The 17,286-nt window shown below is 42.0% G+C and overlaps 1 protein-coding gene across 4 annotated transcripts in view; it reads left to right on the forward strand.

Annotated features, from left to right (window-relative positions):
- KPNA1 (karyopherin subunit alpha 1) overlaps nt 1-17,286 on the forward strand; it is a 71,390-nt gene that overhangs the window by 26,148 nt on the left and 27,956 nt on the right. For all 4 annotated transcript variants that reach the window (XM_072880600.1, XM_072880611.1, XM_072880594.1 and 1 more), the window contains exons 7-10: nt 10,766-10,854; nt 12,690-12,789; nt 13,346-13,509; nt 14,656-14,734. In XM_072880600.1, coding sequence (XP_072736701.1) covers nt 10,766-10,854; nt 12,690-12,789; nt 13,346-13,509; nt 14,656-14,734 — 432 coding nt within the window. The remainder of the gene's footprint in view (nt 1-10,765; nt 10,855-12,689; nt 12,790-13,345; nt 13,510-14,655; nt 14,735-17,286) is intronic.

Below are 17,286 nucleotides of genomic sequence, written 5' to 3' on the forward strand. Positions count from 1 at the left end.
GAGGAGCATCCCCAGCTGCCCTGTTCTCCTCTGGGAACATTTGTGTTTTCAGCTAAAGCAACCCACGTGCTTTTCCCTCAGTATTTTCCATTTCTAGTTGTATTGCTACTCCTTCTGGTAACCATCGTTTGTTTGGCAGAGGTGACCTGTGAGTCTGGTGTCCAACTTCTGTTTGGCTTTTACCTCAGCAGTCATACTAACTAGGTCTTAGTAATCAAAATCAGGAAAAACAGTTGAGGCATGAGTATGAGCTACTTTCTCTGTTTGGGTGGATGAGATGTGAGAAATAAGGAACCGTGACCACCCTGGCCACTGAAAGAAAGGTGTTTTCTGTGTTGGAGCATAGTTGAAGTAATCTCCTAGGAATTTGGCCTTCTTGTATTCTTCCTTGTGTCAACTTAACCAATCACACTTGTACACAAGCTGTACTTCACTGTCTTCGTCCCAGCATTAGATCCATTTCCCAAGTCAGCGGCCAAAAGTAGAGGAAGTGTTGATTCTCACTTCATAATGTTTCTGCTCCACCAAGAGGCACAGACTCTATGCACTGTTGGTGGCTGGTTTAGCACTCGGTTTAAATATCCAAAGGTCTAATGAAAGAATGGCTGAGATCCTTCAGAATCCAGGGGAAAGTGGAGGGTTGTCAGAAAGCACGTGGATTATGCACAGAAGGCACCATATGGCTCAACAATACTCTACAAAACTTGCACTATACTGTTACTGACTACTGAAGTTGTCCAACACTTCAGGAAAAAACACTGGAGTCTAAAAATGAGTAAAACTGGAGACCTGCAACAATACTGTTCTGGTTTTGCCTGGGACAGAGTTAATTTTCTTCCTAGTAGCTGGTACAGTGCTGTGTTTTGGATTTTAGTATGAGAATAATATTGATAACATGCTGATGTTTTGGCTGTTGCTAAGTGATATTTACACTGGTCAAGGACTTTTCAGCTTCCCATGCTCTGCCAGGTGCACAAGAAACTGGGAGGGGGCACAGCCAGGATAGTTGATCCAAACTGACTAAAGGGCTATTCCATACCATATGACATCATGCTCAGTATATAAACGGGGGGGAGTTGGCTGGGGGGTAGTGGTCGCTGCTCGGGGACTGGCTGAGCATTGGTCAGCAGGTGGTGAGAGGTTGTATCACTGTTTTGTTTTTTTTTTTTTTCCCCCTTGGGTTTTGTTCCTCTCTCACTCTCTTGTTGTTTTCCTTCTCATTACAATTTATTATTATGACTGTTCTTATCTCAACCCATGAGTTTTCTTACTTTTGCTCTTCTGATTCTCTCCCCTATCCCACTGGGGTGGGGGAGCGAGCAGCTGTGTGGTACTTAATTGCTGACTGGGGCTAAACCACAACAGTCCTTTTTGGTGCCCAGTGTGGGGCTCAAAGGGTTTGAGATAATAACAGATTAATCAGAGCACATTAAGGAATTTAGATTTGTTAGTAGTTGCGGGCCACGATATTGATTCATCTGTTCTCGATATTGGTTTACCTGATCCGCACCATCCTCTTTTTTTTTTTTCTGTACATGTTAAAGATCGGTGTTGGTTTTTGCAGTTTGCTGTGCTCTGCTTTAATTGGTGATGTTTTGCCTGTGAGATTTGTTATTAAAACAGTGAGCTTGGGTTTATTTTGATATCTAAGTGCTGTACTAAGACCATTACTGTATGTTGGGTACCACCTTAGGGAGACAATTAGCAATTATACTTCTTCCTCTGAGAGTATTTTTATGGAGGAAATGCAAAATGGCACCTTTGCTACTTTCTTCTACAATGTTCCTCCTTCGTTACAGTAACTTTTCAGTATCTTGAACATCCTTGGGTAGTTAAGATACATCTATTGGTATTGCTTGGGAATACTGTTTCGATTTTGTCCAAGATTTGTAAGCAATTTCAGAATATCATCCAGAGATCTGCCCCAAGGCCAGATAGTTATGAGTGGCAGGGTGTGTGGGATAGCATGGGCAAATGCCTAGGACGGTGGGCACCTCCAGTGTTTTGGAACTTCACCCCTGAACAAGTGCAGAATCCTGAAAAATTAGTAGAATATTTGGAAAAAGTATGTTGTCACCCTGACAATTCTAAGGAGATACAAATCACTGCAATGTGCTGGGGCCTGGCCCATGCCTACCGAGTCCTGTTCAATACTATTCAGAACCCTCAAGGGTCTGGTGACAAAACGACAGGCACTGCGGCTGCTCCGGCCCCCTCCTGTGACGGGCACTGCGGCTGCTTCCCCCTTTCCTCACCGCCCCATGACACACACTGTGGTCACTCTAGCCCCCCCGCAACAGATAATGCGGTTCAGCCAAGGAACCAACCCGTGTCAGTATCAGTCGCCACACAAGAAGATATCCTGGAAGTGAAGGTCAGCTCGTTTGGAAAGGGAAGATGAAAGACCAGGGCCATCACAAGGAGAGGAAGAGGAAGAACTGGTGGATGAGACAGAAACTACCTGATCCTTATCCCTGAGTGAGCTGCAAGGTATGCAAAAACAACTGTCTCCACGTGAGCACATTGTCACCTGGCTGCTCTGATGCTGGGATAGTGGGGCCAGTAGCCTGGAATTAGAGGGTAAGGAAGCCAAACAGCTGGGATCCCTTTCTAGGGAAGGGGCCATTGACAAAGTGATTGGAAGAGGAGCACCAGTCCTCAGCCTCTGGAGGCAATTCTTGTCAGCTATGAAGGAAAGATACCCTTTCAAGGAAGATGTTGTATAGCGCCTCGGGAAATGGACCACCATGGAGAAAGGTATCCAGTACTTGAGGGAATTAGTCGTGTTAGAGGTGATTAATGTGACCTGAACGACGAGTGGTTACCCAAGATCCAGGTGAGGCCTAGTGCATATGACCTATGTGGCGGAAGTTGGTACAGAATGCACCATCGTCGTGTGCCAACTCGTTGGCAATAGTGAACTGGAAAGATGGAGAGGGTCCAACAGTGGATGAAGTGGCTAGTCACCTCTGGGAATATGAAGAAAGTATCTCTTCCTCCATTGTCTCAGCAATGGAGAAACTGTCCCGGAAAGTCCAGCGACTTGAAGAAGATAGGTCCTACTTTCCACCTGTACAGACCAGTATCTCAGCTATTACGATTCAGCGTTCCTCTGCTCAAGAGAGAGGATATAGAGGGTACACACCACGGGGCACCTTACGGTTTTACCTGCGTGACCATGGAGAGGACGTGAGGAAGTGGCATGGAAAACCTACCTCGACCCTAGAGGCGTGGGTACGTGAGTTGCAAGGAAAAACAATCACCAAAGGGGCTTCTTCCAGGAAAATTGCTGCTCCGGTTTCCAGTGGACAGTTCCCCAGGCACAGTAAAAGGACTGATCTTACTCCTGATTTTAATGAAGGAGCTCCTGACTCGTATATACAAGAAATGGGTAATGAATATTATGACCAGGACTAGGTGGGCCCTGCCTCCAGCCAGGTGGAGGAAAGGGACGACCGGGTTTACTGGATTGTGTGGATTTGATGGCCTGGCACATCAGACCCACAAGAGTATAAGGCTCTTGTAGACACCGGTGCATGGTGTACCCTAATGCCATCAAGCTATATAGGGGGCAGAACCCATCTGTATTTCTGGAGTGACAGGGGGATCCCAACAGCTAACTGTATTGGGAGGCCGAAGTGAGCCTAACTGGGAATGAGTGGCAAAAGCACCCCATTGTGACTGGCCCAGAGGCTCCGTGCATCCTTGACATAGACTACCTCAGGAGAGGGTATTTCAAGGACCCGAAAGGGTACCGGTGGGCTTTTGGTATAGCTGCCTTGGAGATGGAGGAAATTAAACAGCTGTCTACCTTGCCTGATCTCTCAGAGGACCCTTCTGTTGTAGGGTTGCTGAGGGTTGAAGAACAACAAGTGCCAATTGCTACCACAACGGTGCACCAGAGGCCATATCGCACCAACCAAGACTCCCTGATTCCCATCCATAAACTGATTCGTCAACTGGAGAGCCAAGGATTGATCAGTAAGGCTCGTTCACCTTTTAACAGTCCCATATGGCCAGTGCAAAAGTCTAATGGAGAGTGGAGACTAACAGTAGACTATCATGGCCTGAATGAAGTCATGCTGCCGCTGAGTGCTGCTGTGCCAGACATGCTGGAACTTCAATACAAACTGGAGTCAAAAGCAGCCAAATGGTATGCTACAACTGATAGCGCTAATGCATTTTTCTCAATCCCTTTGGCAGCAGAGTGCAGGCCACAGTTTGCTTTCACTTGGAGGGGCATTCAGTACACTTGGATCAATTGCCCCAGGGGTGGAAACGCAGCCCTACCATTTGCCATGGACTGATCCAGACTGCACTGGGACAGAGTGAAGCTCCAGAACATCTGCAATATATTGATGACATTATCGTGTGGGGCAATACAGCAGCAGAAGTTTTTGAGAAAGGGAAGAAAATAGTCCAAATCCTCCTGAAAGCCGGTTTTGCCATAAAACAAAGTAAGGTCAAGGGACCTGCACAGGAGATCCAGTTTTTAGGAATAAAATGGCAAGATGGACGTCATCAGATGCCAATGGATGTGATCAACAAAACAACGGCCATGTTTCCACCAACTAGCAAAAAGGAAACGCAAGCTTTCTTAGGCATTGTGGGTTTTTGAAGAATGCATATTCCAAATTACAGTCTGATCGTAAGCCCTCTCTATCAAGTGACCCGGAAGAAGAACGATTTCAAATGGGGCCCTGAGCAACGACAAGCCTTTGAACAAATTAAACAAGACATAGTTCATGCAGTAGCCCCTGGGCCATTCCGGGCAGGGCGAGATGTAAAAAATGTGCTCTACACTGCAGCTGGGGAGAATGGCCCTACCTGGAGCCTCTGGCAGAAAGCACCAGGGGAGACTCGAGGTCAACCCCTAGGGTTTTGGAGTTGGGGATACAGAGGATCCGAGGCCCACTATACTCCAACTGAAAAAGAGATATTGGCAGCATATGAAGGGCTTTGAGCTGCTTCAGAAGTGGTTGGTACTGAAGCACAGCTCCTCCTGGCACCCCGGCTGCCAGTACTGGGCTAGATGTTCAAAGGGAGGATCCCCTCTACTCATCATGCAACTGATGCTACATGGAGTAAGTGGGTTGCACTGATCACACAATGGGCTTGGATAGGAAATCCCAGTCGCCCAGGGATCTTGGAAGTAATTATGGACTGGCCAGAAGGCAAAGATTTCAGAATATCACCAGAGGAGGAGGTAACGCGTGCTGAGGAGGCCCTACTGTACAATAAACTCCCAGAAAATGAGAAGCAATACGCACTGTTCACCGATGGGTCCAGTCGTATTGTAGGAAAAGATCGGAGATGGAAAGCTGCTGTATGGAGTCCTATACGACAAGTTGTAGAAACTGCTGAAGGAGATGGTGAATCAAGCCAATTTGCAGAAGTAAAGGCCATCCAGTTGGCTTTAGACATTGCTGAATGAGAAAAGTGGCCAGTGCTCTGTCTCTATACTGACTCATGGATGGTGGCAAATGCCCTGTGGGGGTGGTTACAGCAATGGAAGCAGAACAACTGGCAGCGGAGAGGCAAAGCTATCTGGGCTGCAGCATTGTGGCAAAATATTGCTGCCCGCGTAGAGAACCTGGTTGTAAAAGTACGTCACGTAGATGCTCACATACCCAAGAGTCGGGCCACTGAGGAACATCAAAACAACCATCAGGTGGATCAGGCTGCTAAGATTGAAGTGTCTCAGGTGGATCTGGACTGGCAACATAAGGGTGAATTATTTATAGCTCAGTGGGCCCATGACACCTCAGGCCATCAAGGAAGAGATGCAACACATAGATGGGCTTGTGATCAAGGGGTGGACTTGACCATGGACACTATTGCACAGGTTATCCATGAATGTGAAACGTGCTGCAATTAAACAAGCCAAGCGGTTAAAGCCTCTGTGGTATGGAGGGCAATGGCTGAAATATAAATATGGGGAGGCCTGGCAGCTTGATTATATCGCACTCCCACAAACCTGCCAAGGCAAGCGCTATGTCCTTACAATGGTGGAAGCAACCACTGGATGGCTGGAAACATATCCTGTACCCCGTGCCACTGCCAGAACACTATCCTGGGCCTTGAAAAGCAAGTCTTATGGTGACATGGAACCCCAGAAAGAATTGAGTCAGACAATGGGACTCATTTTTGAAACAACCTCATAGACACTTGGGCCAAAGAGCACGGCATTGAGTGGGTATATCACATCCCCTATCATGCACCAGCCTCTGGGAAAATCGAACGATACAATGGACTGTTAAAGACTACACTGTGAGCAATGGGTGGTGGGTCATTCAAACATTGGGATACACATTTATCAAAGGCCACCTGGTTAATTAACACTAGGGGATCTGTCAATCAAGCTGGCCCTGCCCAATCAAAACTTTTACACACTGTCGAAGGAGATAAAGTCCCTGTAGTGCACATAAAAAAACATGCTGGGGAAGACAGTCTGGGTTACTCCTGCCTTGGGCAAAGGCAAGCCCATTCGTGGGATTGCTTTTGCTCAAGGACCTGGGTGCACTTGGTGGGTAATGCAAAAGGATGGGGAAGTCCACTGTGTACCTCAAGGTGATTTGATGTTGGGTGAGAATAGCCAATGAACTAAATGGTATGATGTTAATTGCTATATAATACTGTATGTCATCACTTTTATGGTTACTATACACCGTATCAATGGTATTTCAGTAAGAATCACCCAGATTAATGAAGAATGAACTTTGATGAAACCAAGCAAAGTGCAGCAGTGATGGAACCAGAACTGACTTCAGCGTGCAACAATCCAACACTACACACCATCTCTCCTGCCCTGAAAGACTGTTATGACAGATAAAGCCCAAAGTCATGGACTAAATGAACTCAATGGACATTTTAGAGGCATGGCCCATAGACCAAGGGAATGATATCTGTGTGTATATATCAAAAGATGGGAAAAGTGGTAGTGATTAATTGGAATGTGTTGGAAAGTGTGGGACCTGGGCATGACGTAGATGGTATAGAATAAGGGGTGGATACTGTCCTGGTTTTGGCTGGGACAGAGTTAATTTTCTTCCTAGTAGCTGGTACAGTGCTGTGTTTTGGATTTTAGTATGAGAATAATATTGATAACATGCTGATGTTTTGGCTGTTGCTAAGTGGTATTTACACTGGTCAAGGACTTTTCAGCTTCCCATGCTCTGCCAGGTGCACAAGAAACTGGGAGGGGGCACAGCCAGGATAGTTGATCCAAACTGACTAAAGGGCTATTCCATACCATATGACATCATGCTCAGTATATAAACGGGGGGGAGTTGGCTGGGGGGTAGTGGTCGCTGCTTGGGGACTGGCTGAGCATCGGTCAGCAGGTGGTGAGCGGTTGTATCACTGTTTTGTTTTTTTTTTCCCCTTGGGTTTTGTTCCTCTCTCACTCTCTTGTTGTTTTCCTTCTCGTTACAATTTATTATTATAACTGTTCTTATCTCAACCCATGAGTTTTCTTACTTTTGCTCTTCTGATTCTCTCCCCTATCCCACTGGGGTGCGGGGGGGAGGGGGAGCGAGCGGCTGTGTGGTACTTAATTGCTGACTGGGGCTAAACCACAACAAATCCCTACTCCACTATTAGCAGTAAATGGAAATTTATACAGGTCTATAAAAATAGATGCTGTCAATTGACAAGGCAGCATTTGCATTTTCAGTTTACACACAACTTTGCTACATAAGATGTTGGTTAAAAAGTCAGACTACAAATCTTAAAATTACAGATTCTTTTCATTGTCAGGGCTGAATGTAGATACTGGAAAGTACAGAAATGGAATTTTTTTTAGAGTCAAATATTTTTTTGATTTAATAAACTCTGAAATTTAATGGAATTGAATATCCTTTTACCTTTGTAACTATCCAGGAAAGAAGATAAAAACATTTGGGATGTGTAGAAGAAAGCCAAAATGTTATGGCAAGCAAGCCATTTGCATCCTGAGGAGTGCACAAAAGAAGCAATGGAAATCATTGAACGTTATTCAGACAAACAAACCCTGAAGATACTTGTCATTGTTCACATGTCATCCATGGGAACCATGACAGAGCTTTGTATTTATAGCAGTGTCTGACAAGAAGAGTTTAAATGAGCTTGACTTATGTTCCTCGCTTACCTGAAGAGCTGAAGTAATTCCTTAAGGAAAGACATCTTCCTTGTTGAATGAAACCTTGCATATTTTTCTAAAGCTATTTCAATTTTTTTACATCTTGTGTACCATCAGTCATTAGCATTACAAGGATTTCTTGCAACATCCTCTCTTACTAGGTCCTGTGATATCAGACTACTTGGCCAGACTTCTCTTGCCATAAAAAAAATACCAAGAGTGGGAAAGCAGTAGAGATGCTACTTGACTTCTCTGGTTAGACTTTTTGATGTGAGATTTGCTGTTGCAAAACCAGTCTATCATTCAGGGTCAGATGGATTCTTGGATTAAGTGTTTATCACTGTTGTCAACCCTAAAAATAGATATTGCTATAATGGCACAAACAAAGTCCACAGACAAGTGAAATATGGCTTCCAGGAGTGTTTTAATGTGTGTAAGGGTGTCCAGGCAAGGAGACTGTATCTTCATACAAAGTTACCCATATGTTCAATAAAAGGAAATTATTGCAAATTCTAACTTTTTTTACCACTAAATGTTTTTAGAAGATCCACAAGTTTATTTAGAACCAGCTGAAATCTTTGATTCATTCCTTGGGCTTCTCATTGCTGCAGGAATATAAGTGAGCAATGAGCGTGGCTTCTTACAGTTCTAATATGAATGACATTTTGCAGGAGGTGGCATGTGTTCTGTCTTTTAAGCTAAATTTTTCCAGTAGCTGCCTTCTCTGTCTTGAGTACATGAGGCTGCCAGACCCAAGGTTATGGTTTTATTTCAGACAAACTGTTGTCACAACAGTTGCAAAATAATAAGAATGGGAATGAAAGATAAGTTTTCATGATGAAGATCAGTTTTGGGGGGACATGGCGTAGTAATGGCTGTGCTGTTTCACAGCAAAGGTCAGTATAGCCTGGTGCTCTGTCTCTGACTGTGGCTGACAACAGAAGCCTGGAAAACAGTAGGAGAACAAAACAAACTAATCCTTTCCCAGAATAGTCTCCTAGTCTCTTAACAACTTGCAGTTTAGGGACTTCCAATCGATCTGTCTGTGGTGTTACTGGTAATACTGGTACAGAGGAGAAGTCTTTTTATTTTGTATCTAGCAAGCTGACATCTGTATCTACATTTTGTACCTATGTTTTGTATATACATCTGGTTTTAGCTGTGTGAATTTTTCAGGATTTGCTAGTGGTTTTGGGCCTCTAGAGTGGTTGGAGCCCGTTTTTTAAAGTAGCATCTTTTTGCCACTGTTTAAAAACATTACAGTAGAAATCTAATGCAACAAATCAATTGACATCATATCAATAATGAATAAATAAGTTTATTTCAGATTATCTGAGAATTTCCTTTAGGTAAAAAATTGACAGAATAAGCCAAATTTGTTTAGAGGAGTAAATTATTTCAAGTGGAGATATGGAGAGAAAAACATATTTATTTTGTGTGGGAAACTTAGGTACGTTCAGTTGGAGAAATAGTTATGCACTGTAACACATTTTACTCCAAATAAATACATAGTCTTCAACTGAAGGAAATTTCTGGAGGACGTTCAACTGCTGTCCATGATAAATAGGATTGCTTTTATCCTCTATGTGCAGTATTGGAAGTATTTCCAGTGGTTGTGTAGACATTGTATGGGTCTTACTAAATAAGCAGATACGCTTACCTATTTGATATGACACTTCGCCCTATGCTGACTTGAAATAAATAGCAAATGTGAGTTTCATACACTTCCTTGTGTGACAGAATATTGTCTGTAAATCGCATGGAATTCATGGCTTTTATACTTCATATAAACTACTTTTATTTTTTCCAGCTATAGCTCTCATACTAGTGGACAGTGATATCAAAAACACCACTTGACCCAAATGTATAAATCAAAAACAATTAAATCTTTTATTCTCATCGTATTACAGAAGATGGATTTCATGCTTCTTTAATTATCTTCTGGTGTTTTAGATCTCCTCAAAATGAAGGGTTGTAGTAGTACTGATGCCCAAGGGAGAAAATATCTGTCCTTGCATATGTCCATGCATATGTCTTAATAGGCAACACTGGTTCTGTCTTGTATAGTTTTCTCTTAAAGAATATATGCCAATGCCCGTCTGAACTCTTTGACTCTGAGTATTGGTTTATCTTGCACATAGATTCTCATTTTCATCTTAGTTGGTGTCGGCATTCTTAATATGACTGTGTAAACAACACATGCTTTTATGGCTTCTTAGGAAATACTAATACGGGCTGTTCCACACAAACATTTTTGGGTAGATACAAACTTGCCTGACCTGTGCTATGAACATCGGGACTTGAACCAGCTCTGAACAAGGAGGAGTGTAGAATTATTATGTTACTAAGCCTGAGGAGATAAGCTCTTCTCTTATATTGTGGACAGAACAAGGTTATGTCTGCCTGCAAAGTCTTTGGAGACATACATGTTGGCTGTTTTGGTATTCCTCTTAGATCTGTGTAAATATTCCTGAATCATATAATGAGCTTGGGTGTATATATGTAATACTCAACCAGAATGCGTTCCCCTTCTGTACGTTGTCCAGGATCTAACAGTGAGAAGAGAGTATCTCCCACTGTAATACATACACTAAACTGGTTGAATTGTGAGAATAAAAGCAATTACTATTCTGTTTTTCATTGCAGGCAGTATGGGCTCTTGGCAACATCGCTGGAGACAGCACTATGTGCAGAGACTATGTATTGGACTGTAATATCCTGCCCCCTTTATTGCAGTAAGTCTATTTTAATATGTTTATCAGAATTTTGCTTGAGTGTCTGATAAGGCTGAAGTTTGGTTTTTGCCTTGAAGAATAATAATGGGTTTTTTATTGTGGACTAATCAGACTTTTAAATGGGGACTCCTGAACTACTTTTGTAATGGAGCTAAAATGGAAACATGTTTTAGGAACTTCTAAGCTGGAACTATTTTATTCTACAGAGTGGGTGGATGCCTGGGCTTATTATAGAGTCATAGAGTAATTTAAGTTGAAAGGCACCTCTGGAGGTCATCTAGTCAAAGCCTTTCTTAGTTTAGATCGGATTGCTCAACTACTTAACCAGTCAAATTTGGAACATCAAAGGTAGATTCTGTAACCACCTGGGGCAACCTATTGCAGTATTCGACCATGGCACAGTGAAAAACAATGTTCTGATACCTAATCAGAATTGTCTGTGTTTTACCTTGGGACAGTTGCCTCTTGTCCTGTCACTACGCACCTTTGAAGAAGGATCTGGCTTCCTCTTTTCTGTATCCACCTGTTAAACTGTTGTAGGCAACAGTTACATCTCCCCTTATACAGTCTCCTTCTAAGTCTGAACAAATCCAGGTCTCTAACCCTCCTGTGGCATGTCATTTCTCTAGTCTGCTAATTATCTTGATGGTCCTCTGCTGAAGGACCATATTATTGCTGAAGCAGTGATGCCATCTTGTGTTGTCATGTCCAAATTAGGATTACTCAGTCTCTGTCCTTTGCAAACTCTGTTTGCAGCAGAATTCTCCAGTGCTCTCATAAACACATTGGTACAGTGTGGGGTGGCTATGAGAAAAAGAAACTGAGTTGTTACAGTTGTGCAAAAACTAGGTCTTGCCTTACTGCATTCCTCCTAGGCTAGTCATTTCTAAGTTGTCAGGAAAATGCCTTGTTTAGAGGCTTCACACTGTGTTTGACTTAATTAACCAACTCCACAGACATCTTTATCAGTTCTAGGACTGATCTCACATAAGAGGACTCACAGTGTAGCAGTGGCTGATGCAGCTTTGGTCGGTGTGATAGTTCTAATGTGAGGGGGCAGTTTTGGTATGCAGATCTCATGAAGGTGTCAGTATTACAGTTCATCACATCATTGGGCTTCCTGTGTCTTATGGAGCAGAAGTTGAACCCTGCAGCTGCTGTGGGGATGCCACCACTTAACAACTGCAAGAAGAGACTGATTTGGGGTGGTCTGTGGAATAGTGTTCTAACAAGAACCCAGTGGGCAAGGCTCTCATATGCCAGGACTGGAGCTAGTGTGCACAGAAAGTCGTAAACGGTGCTTGCTGTGAGATATGTGACTGTCTTGAATGTTTGGGAAACCCTAAATGTGATCATACGTGTTTTCTGAGGATAAGTTTTATTCTCCTTCGCTAGTTAACATACAAAAGCGTAAAAGTGGGGCTCATAGTCTGAGAATGACATAAAAAATGCAGTTCAGCGAAGAGTACTCTCCAAAACTACCTGCATGTCCTTCTACTTAGAGTACTTTTGTCACAGTTCCTGTGCCTTTTGACTGTTAATCTGCCACATCAGTATCTAAGCAATTAAATGAACATACTTTTAGTGTAATGGTTATTGTTCTTGTCGGGATACTAGGATTCATGTGTCTAGCTTGTGTGTTAGTATCCAGCCATCAAGCATGATTTTCCTTAGGAGGTATTTTTATAGAAAAAAAATCTAGCATATTTTGCCCTGGTGTATGTTAAAATGTAGGCCTGAGTTTATTGTAATGATTCATGCAGTTGACCCTATAGGGGTGCCCGGCTTTGATTTTTAAAAAGCAAAGGTTAGAATTTTTTGTTGGTTTGTTTTAGATTGCTTTCAAAACAGAACCGTCTCACTATGACCCGAAATGCTGTATGGGCTCTATCCAACCTCTGCAGAGGGAAAAACCCTCCTCCAGATTTTGCCAAGGTAAGAGATGTTTGAAAGGAAATGTGTTGTGAGGTGGTGGTAGCCAAATAAGCAATAAGGGTGGTGAAACTTAAACTAAATAGCAGAAATGTTTCAGGATTTCTCTGAAACAATGTATGGGCTTCTTGCAGATGAAGTTTTGGAATGCATTTAGTCCTTTGGGCAGATATTCACAAGCACTGTTTTAATATAGTTGCCTCCTAGCTTTTTGTTACTGTTCCTGCAGTGGAGATGACCATCCCACAGCAGAACAAAACTCTGTACATCTTGGCTGCTGTAGTGCAAAGTACAGCATGTCTTAGCGGACAAGTATGAGTTTAAGTTGCCAGACATTGTACTGTAGAGGTTGAAGAATTCTGCTGACACGCTCCTCCGTACTTGTGTAGCTACAGCCCTGCACAGAAGTGCTACCTAGGTCTGAAATTTTCTGAGTATTGAACCTTGAGATGCCAGTGCCTCGTCCTATAATGTCACATACAAAATTAACTGACATGTTAATAGATCTTCTGGCCCTTTTAATTGCACAATGTATGTATCTCCTCTTAATGTCTTACAGGTTTCACCTTGTCTTAGTGTGCTTTCCTGGCTGCTCTTTGTCAATGATACAGATGTATTAGCTGATGCCTGCTGGGCTTTGTCCTATTTGTCTGATGGCCCCAATGATAAAATCCAGGCTGTGATTGATGCAGGAGTCTGCAGAAGACTTGTGGAACTGCTGATGTAAGAAATTTGTTCTGAGCAAACGTACTATCCACTCTTTTTCCTAAAATCAAGATTCCAGCAATAGGAAGTTTAATTAGATATGTCTTGAAATGTAGTAATTTCCAAAAATCAAGATTTGAATTTTAATTTTACCTGTCTGTGTTCAGTCGTCTCTATTTGTCATGAGTAATAGGAACAATGGCACTTTCCTTGCACTAGTTCTGCTATTTCTTAAGAGATTTTTTCCTGCACCTAACAGCTGCATTTTTGTAAAATCCATATGTACTGGAATTTTCTCTGTGCCGTTGAAGTCCTACATAATTACCTAGCAATGAAGTTGCTGAAGGATATCAAAGATAGAAATTTAAGAAATAGTAAAATTTACTAGAATTGACAGTGCCAGGGACTTGAAATGTAAATAATTTCCTACACCCTTACTGTCAAAGAGTATACGCACACTTTGGTCAGTAAAGTGTGGCTGTGGAAGTTCGGGTCAGGGAGACTGGCCTTGTTCAGAGCCATTTCTTCGGGTCTAAGGGAAGGACATGGAACATTCAGTTACCAAAGAACAAGAAATAATGGTTTTCAGCGTGGTGTAAATAAAAAAGACTATTAAGGATTTTAGGATTAAAGCAAATGCTGGATTAGCAAATAGAATGTATTGCCTAAGGTACCTTTTTATAAAGAAGTGTTTTCATTTGAGAAAAAAAATTCCTTACTTCACTCTTCCTATTCCAGTCCTGATTTAACAATGATGATGGGAGGATGCATATGATGACAGAAGATGATCAAACAGCTGTATGGGTTAAACACACAGCTTCTATCCGTGTTCCTCTGTCTCATTCTCTGCCTTTGTGCATGCTACATTAAGTGTGTTTCATAGTTAAAGCTGGTTACTTTTTCCCTCCCAAGTACTTGTATTCTTTTAATCTCATATTTTATTTTTATGCTGCTGAATGATATTTAAAGGCCTAAATATTTAGAAACCCTAGAAAGACTTACCATTAGTTTAAAATCAAAGAGTGTTTTGAGTCACATAGTGAGAGTTAAGTCAGGTTTAGCAAGGGAGTTTTCCCCTGGCTGATGGATGTTCCTTCCTTGAGGATATAAAGATGGAGATGTTTCAGGATGGTTAACACTTAAATCTTTCCTTGGTAATTTTAGGCACAATGACTACAAAGTTGTATCTCCTGCCTTACGAGCTGTTGGGAACATCGTCACAGGAGATGATATCCAGACCCAGGTATGGGTTCACTTTCTCTTGTGTGGTACTGCAGTTCATCTTTCTGTTAGTTATGGTAACCTATTCACAAGCACTTCCTCTTGCTCCTTTTGAAGTTTGAAAGTGAAGGATTGATGACACTAGTTGCCTCAGAACATGTGGTGGTTTTCATAGTTTTTCTGCTCAGTCCTGAAATGCTGGTGATTCTTATATATCTATGTCTGGGATTTGTATATAGCTGTGCAATAGCCTTTGAGGGGTTTTTTTCTGGTTTGTTTAAAGCAAGTCTGCCTCTTAGGCTGAATTTTATGCTGAATGGTGTGCCACGGTTAGGGCACATTTGATGCTGTTGACAGTCTATGATGAATAGTAAAAACGAGTATCTGGTCAGATTTTGGATGGTATATAGCTGTGTCTGAGCACATGTTTGGAGAAGCATTGGTAGGAGGCAGTGACTCCCACCACTGTATTGGAATTAAACTGGGAGCCAGGAAACCTGATGCTTCAGAGGCACTAGGTTGTCATCCTGCTGCTTGGTAGGTTTTGCAAGAGACAGCAGCTCCCACCAGTTTTTAGAATCTGTGGGAGCAGAGAGTCCGTGCCTTGCATACGTGTGTTACCTGTAATCCACTGGCTAGTGGCAGTCTCTTTTTAAATGTAGAGCAGAAGCTCCAGTTACAGGCTTCTGCTGTTGTGCCTTATGTTAAAGTTTTTCCCAACTTCTTTGTGCGTTCTGACACCCTTTTGTGAGGCTCAATTGGTTACATGAGGAAGAAAAATACAGAGTAGGCTACTGCTTTTGAAACTTTCCTGACTCTTGGTCTCCATCTCTAGTTCACAAGCTAAAAAGGTTCAGCCCTGCAAACATGCCTGTGTGGTGCAGAGCTGTCTGACAAATGCACAACCAAGTTGGATTGAAGTGACAGGTTCAAGGAGGCTTGCTGTGGTGGGCTGTTGACTCTACTAAAACTGATGGCAGAAATGGGATCAGGAAGTGCTAGTAGCTGCAAATGGGGAGGTGCATGCAGTGGAGGTAGTTAAATGGACATCCAGGAGGCAGTGGTAGCAGTTAGAGGTGTAAGATAACGTGAAGAGTTTGAAGAAAGATGCTTTCAGTGAGATGTGAATGCAACAAGCTTATGATTCCCCATGCAAAGTGTTAAATTATTCCTTCCATGTAAATTATGTCAAAGTTAAAATCCAAGTTCTAATTTTGAGGCTTCTTTCAATGCTTATTTTTTTGGTTGATATAAATATATCCTTTGGAATTATGTAGTTCTGTGACAATGAGATCAGAGATAAAGATGAGTTAGCAGCAGCAGGACACTATTTGAATATCTTATCAATAGGTCTGGAGGAGGTTAACATGATTTTTTGATTGTTACAATATTTTTTCTGTAGCTGAATTGCATAGGCGTTCTTGTATTTTTTCAATGGCATTTGTTTTGCAGATCAGTCATGAGGATGATTGAGGTGCATTTTGTGATTTCATCGTTTCATTAAAAATAAAACCGCAAGGGATCACTACATAACATGTAATGCAGGTTATTGAATACTGCATAAATCTTAGATTTTAATTCAAGAAAATGTTTAAACTTTTTTGTTGTGCACAATTTTTTAAGAGGAACATACCATAAGCTTTCCTAAAATTCTAGAGAACTGTTTAAGTAGGATAGCTTGATAGTCCTGCCTGCAGCTTATGCTATATGCTGAAGAGGGGTACAGAATGCATATAAAAATCCTTAATAAGAATGAAGAGCCCAACTTTGACAGTTGATACATTTCTGAATATGTGAGCAACATACAAGACAGTTGCCTGAAAACTTCTCTGTACAACCTTGGAGCACAAACCTGCTTTTACTTTAGTCTCAATTCCAACTATTAACAATTGCCAGTTCTTGGAGATGGCTAAAAACATAGATACTGTGCGTGAAGAAAAAATAAATCTTTCTTGTCTCAGCAGATATCTGATACAATCCTGAACCATAATCTTTGGTTTTTTAATCTTAATTTGGAGGGGGGGCGGGGACATAAGCAAGGGAATTCAGTTCACAGATTCCAAGATCAGAAGTCATGACAATGATTCAGCTTGAATCTCTCGTCCTTTTGACCTCCACAAACAGACTGAAGAATTTCTCATAAAATTCTATTCCACACTCTCTTCCTAATCTGCCTGCTTTTGCCATACAAAGCAAAACTTACCATGCTTCTTGGTAGGCTCTTCCAGTTTTTGACTGGCTTGTAAGAAGTTGGAATTTAATTAAAAAAAAGTCTTTCATTTTTCAGTCATTAAATTTTGTTGTGGCCTTTCAGAGGGTCAAAAAGCCCTTCACTATCACACATGACATAATCAAGTATTCTGTCTTGTAACATCCCTGTTCTGGGGCATTTTCTCTTGTACTTTGGGAACTTAAAATTTTGATTTTGGAAATGCAGATTTTCCTGCAACTTTTCTGCTCTGTAAAAATTTTTTACAATTTTTTTTTAATAAGAATTGCCCATTTGTAATGTCACTGGACGAAACACTGGCAACCGTCTGCCCCACTGTGCCAGATGATGCAGAAAACAGAAGT

Source organism: Ciconia boyciana, chromosome 1 (genome assembly GCF_034638445.1).
Source record: "Ciconia boyciana chromosome 1, ASM3463844v1, whole genome shotgun sequence".
NCBI classification, from domain to species: domain Eukaryota; kingdom Metazoa; phylum Chordata; class Aves; order Ciconiiformes; family Ciconiidae; genus Ciconia; species Ciconia boyciana.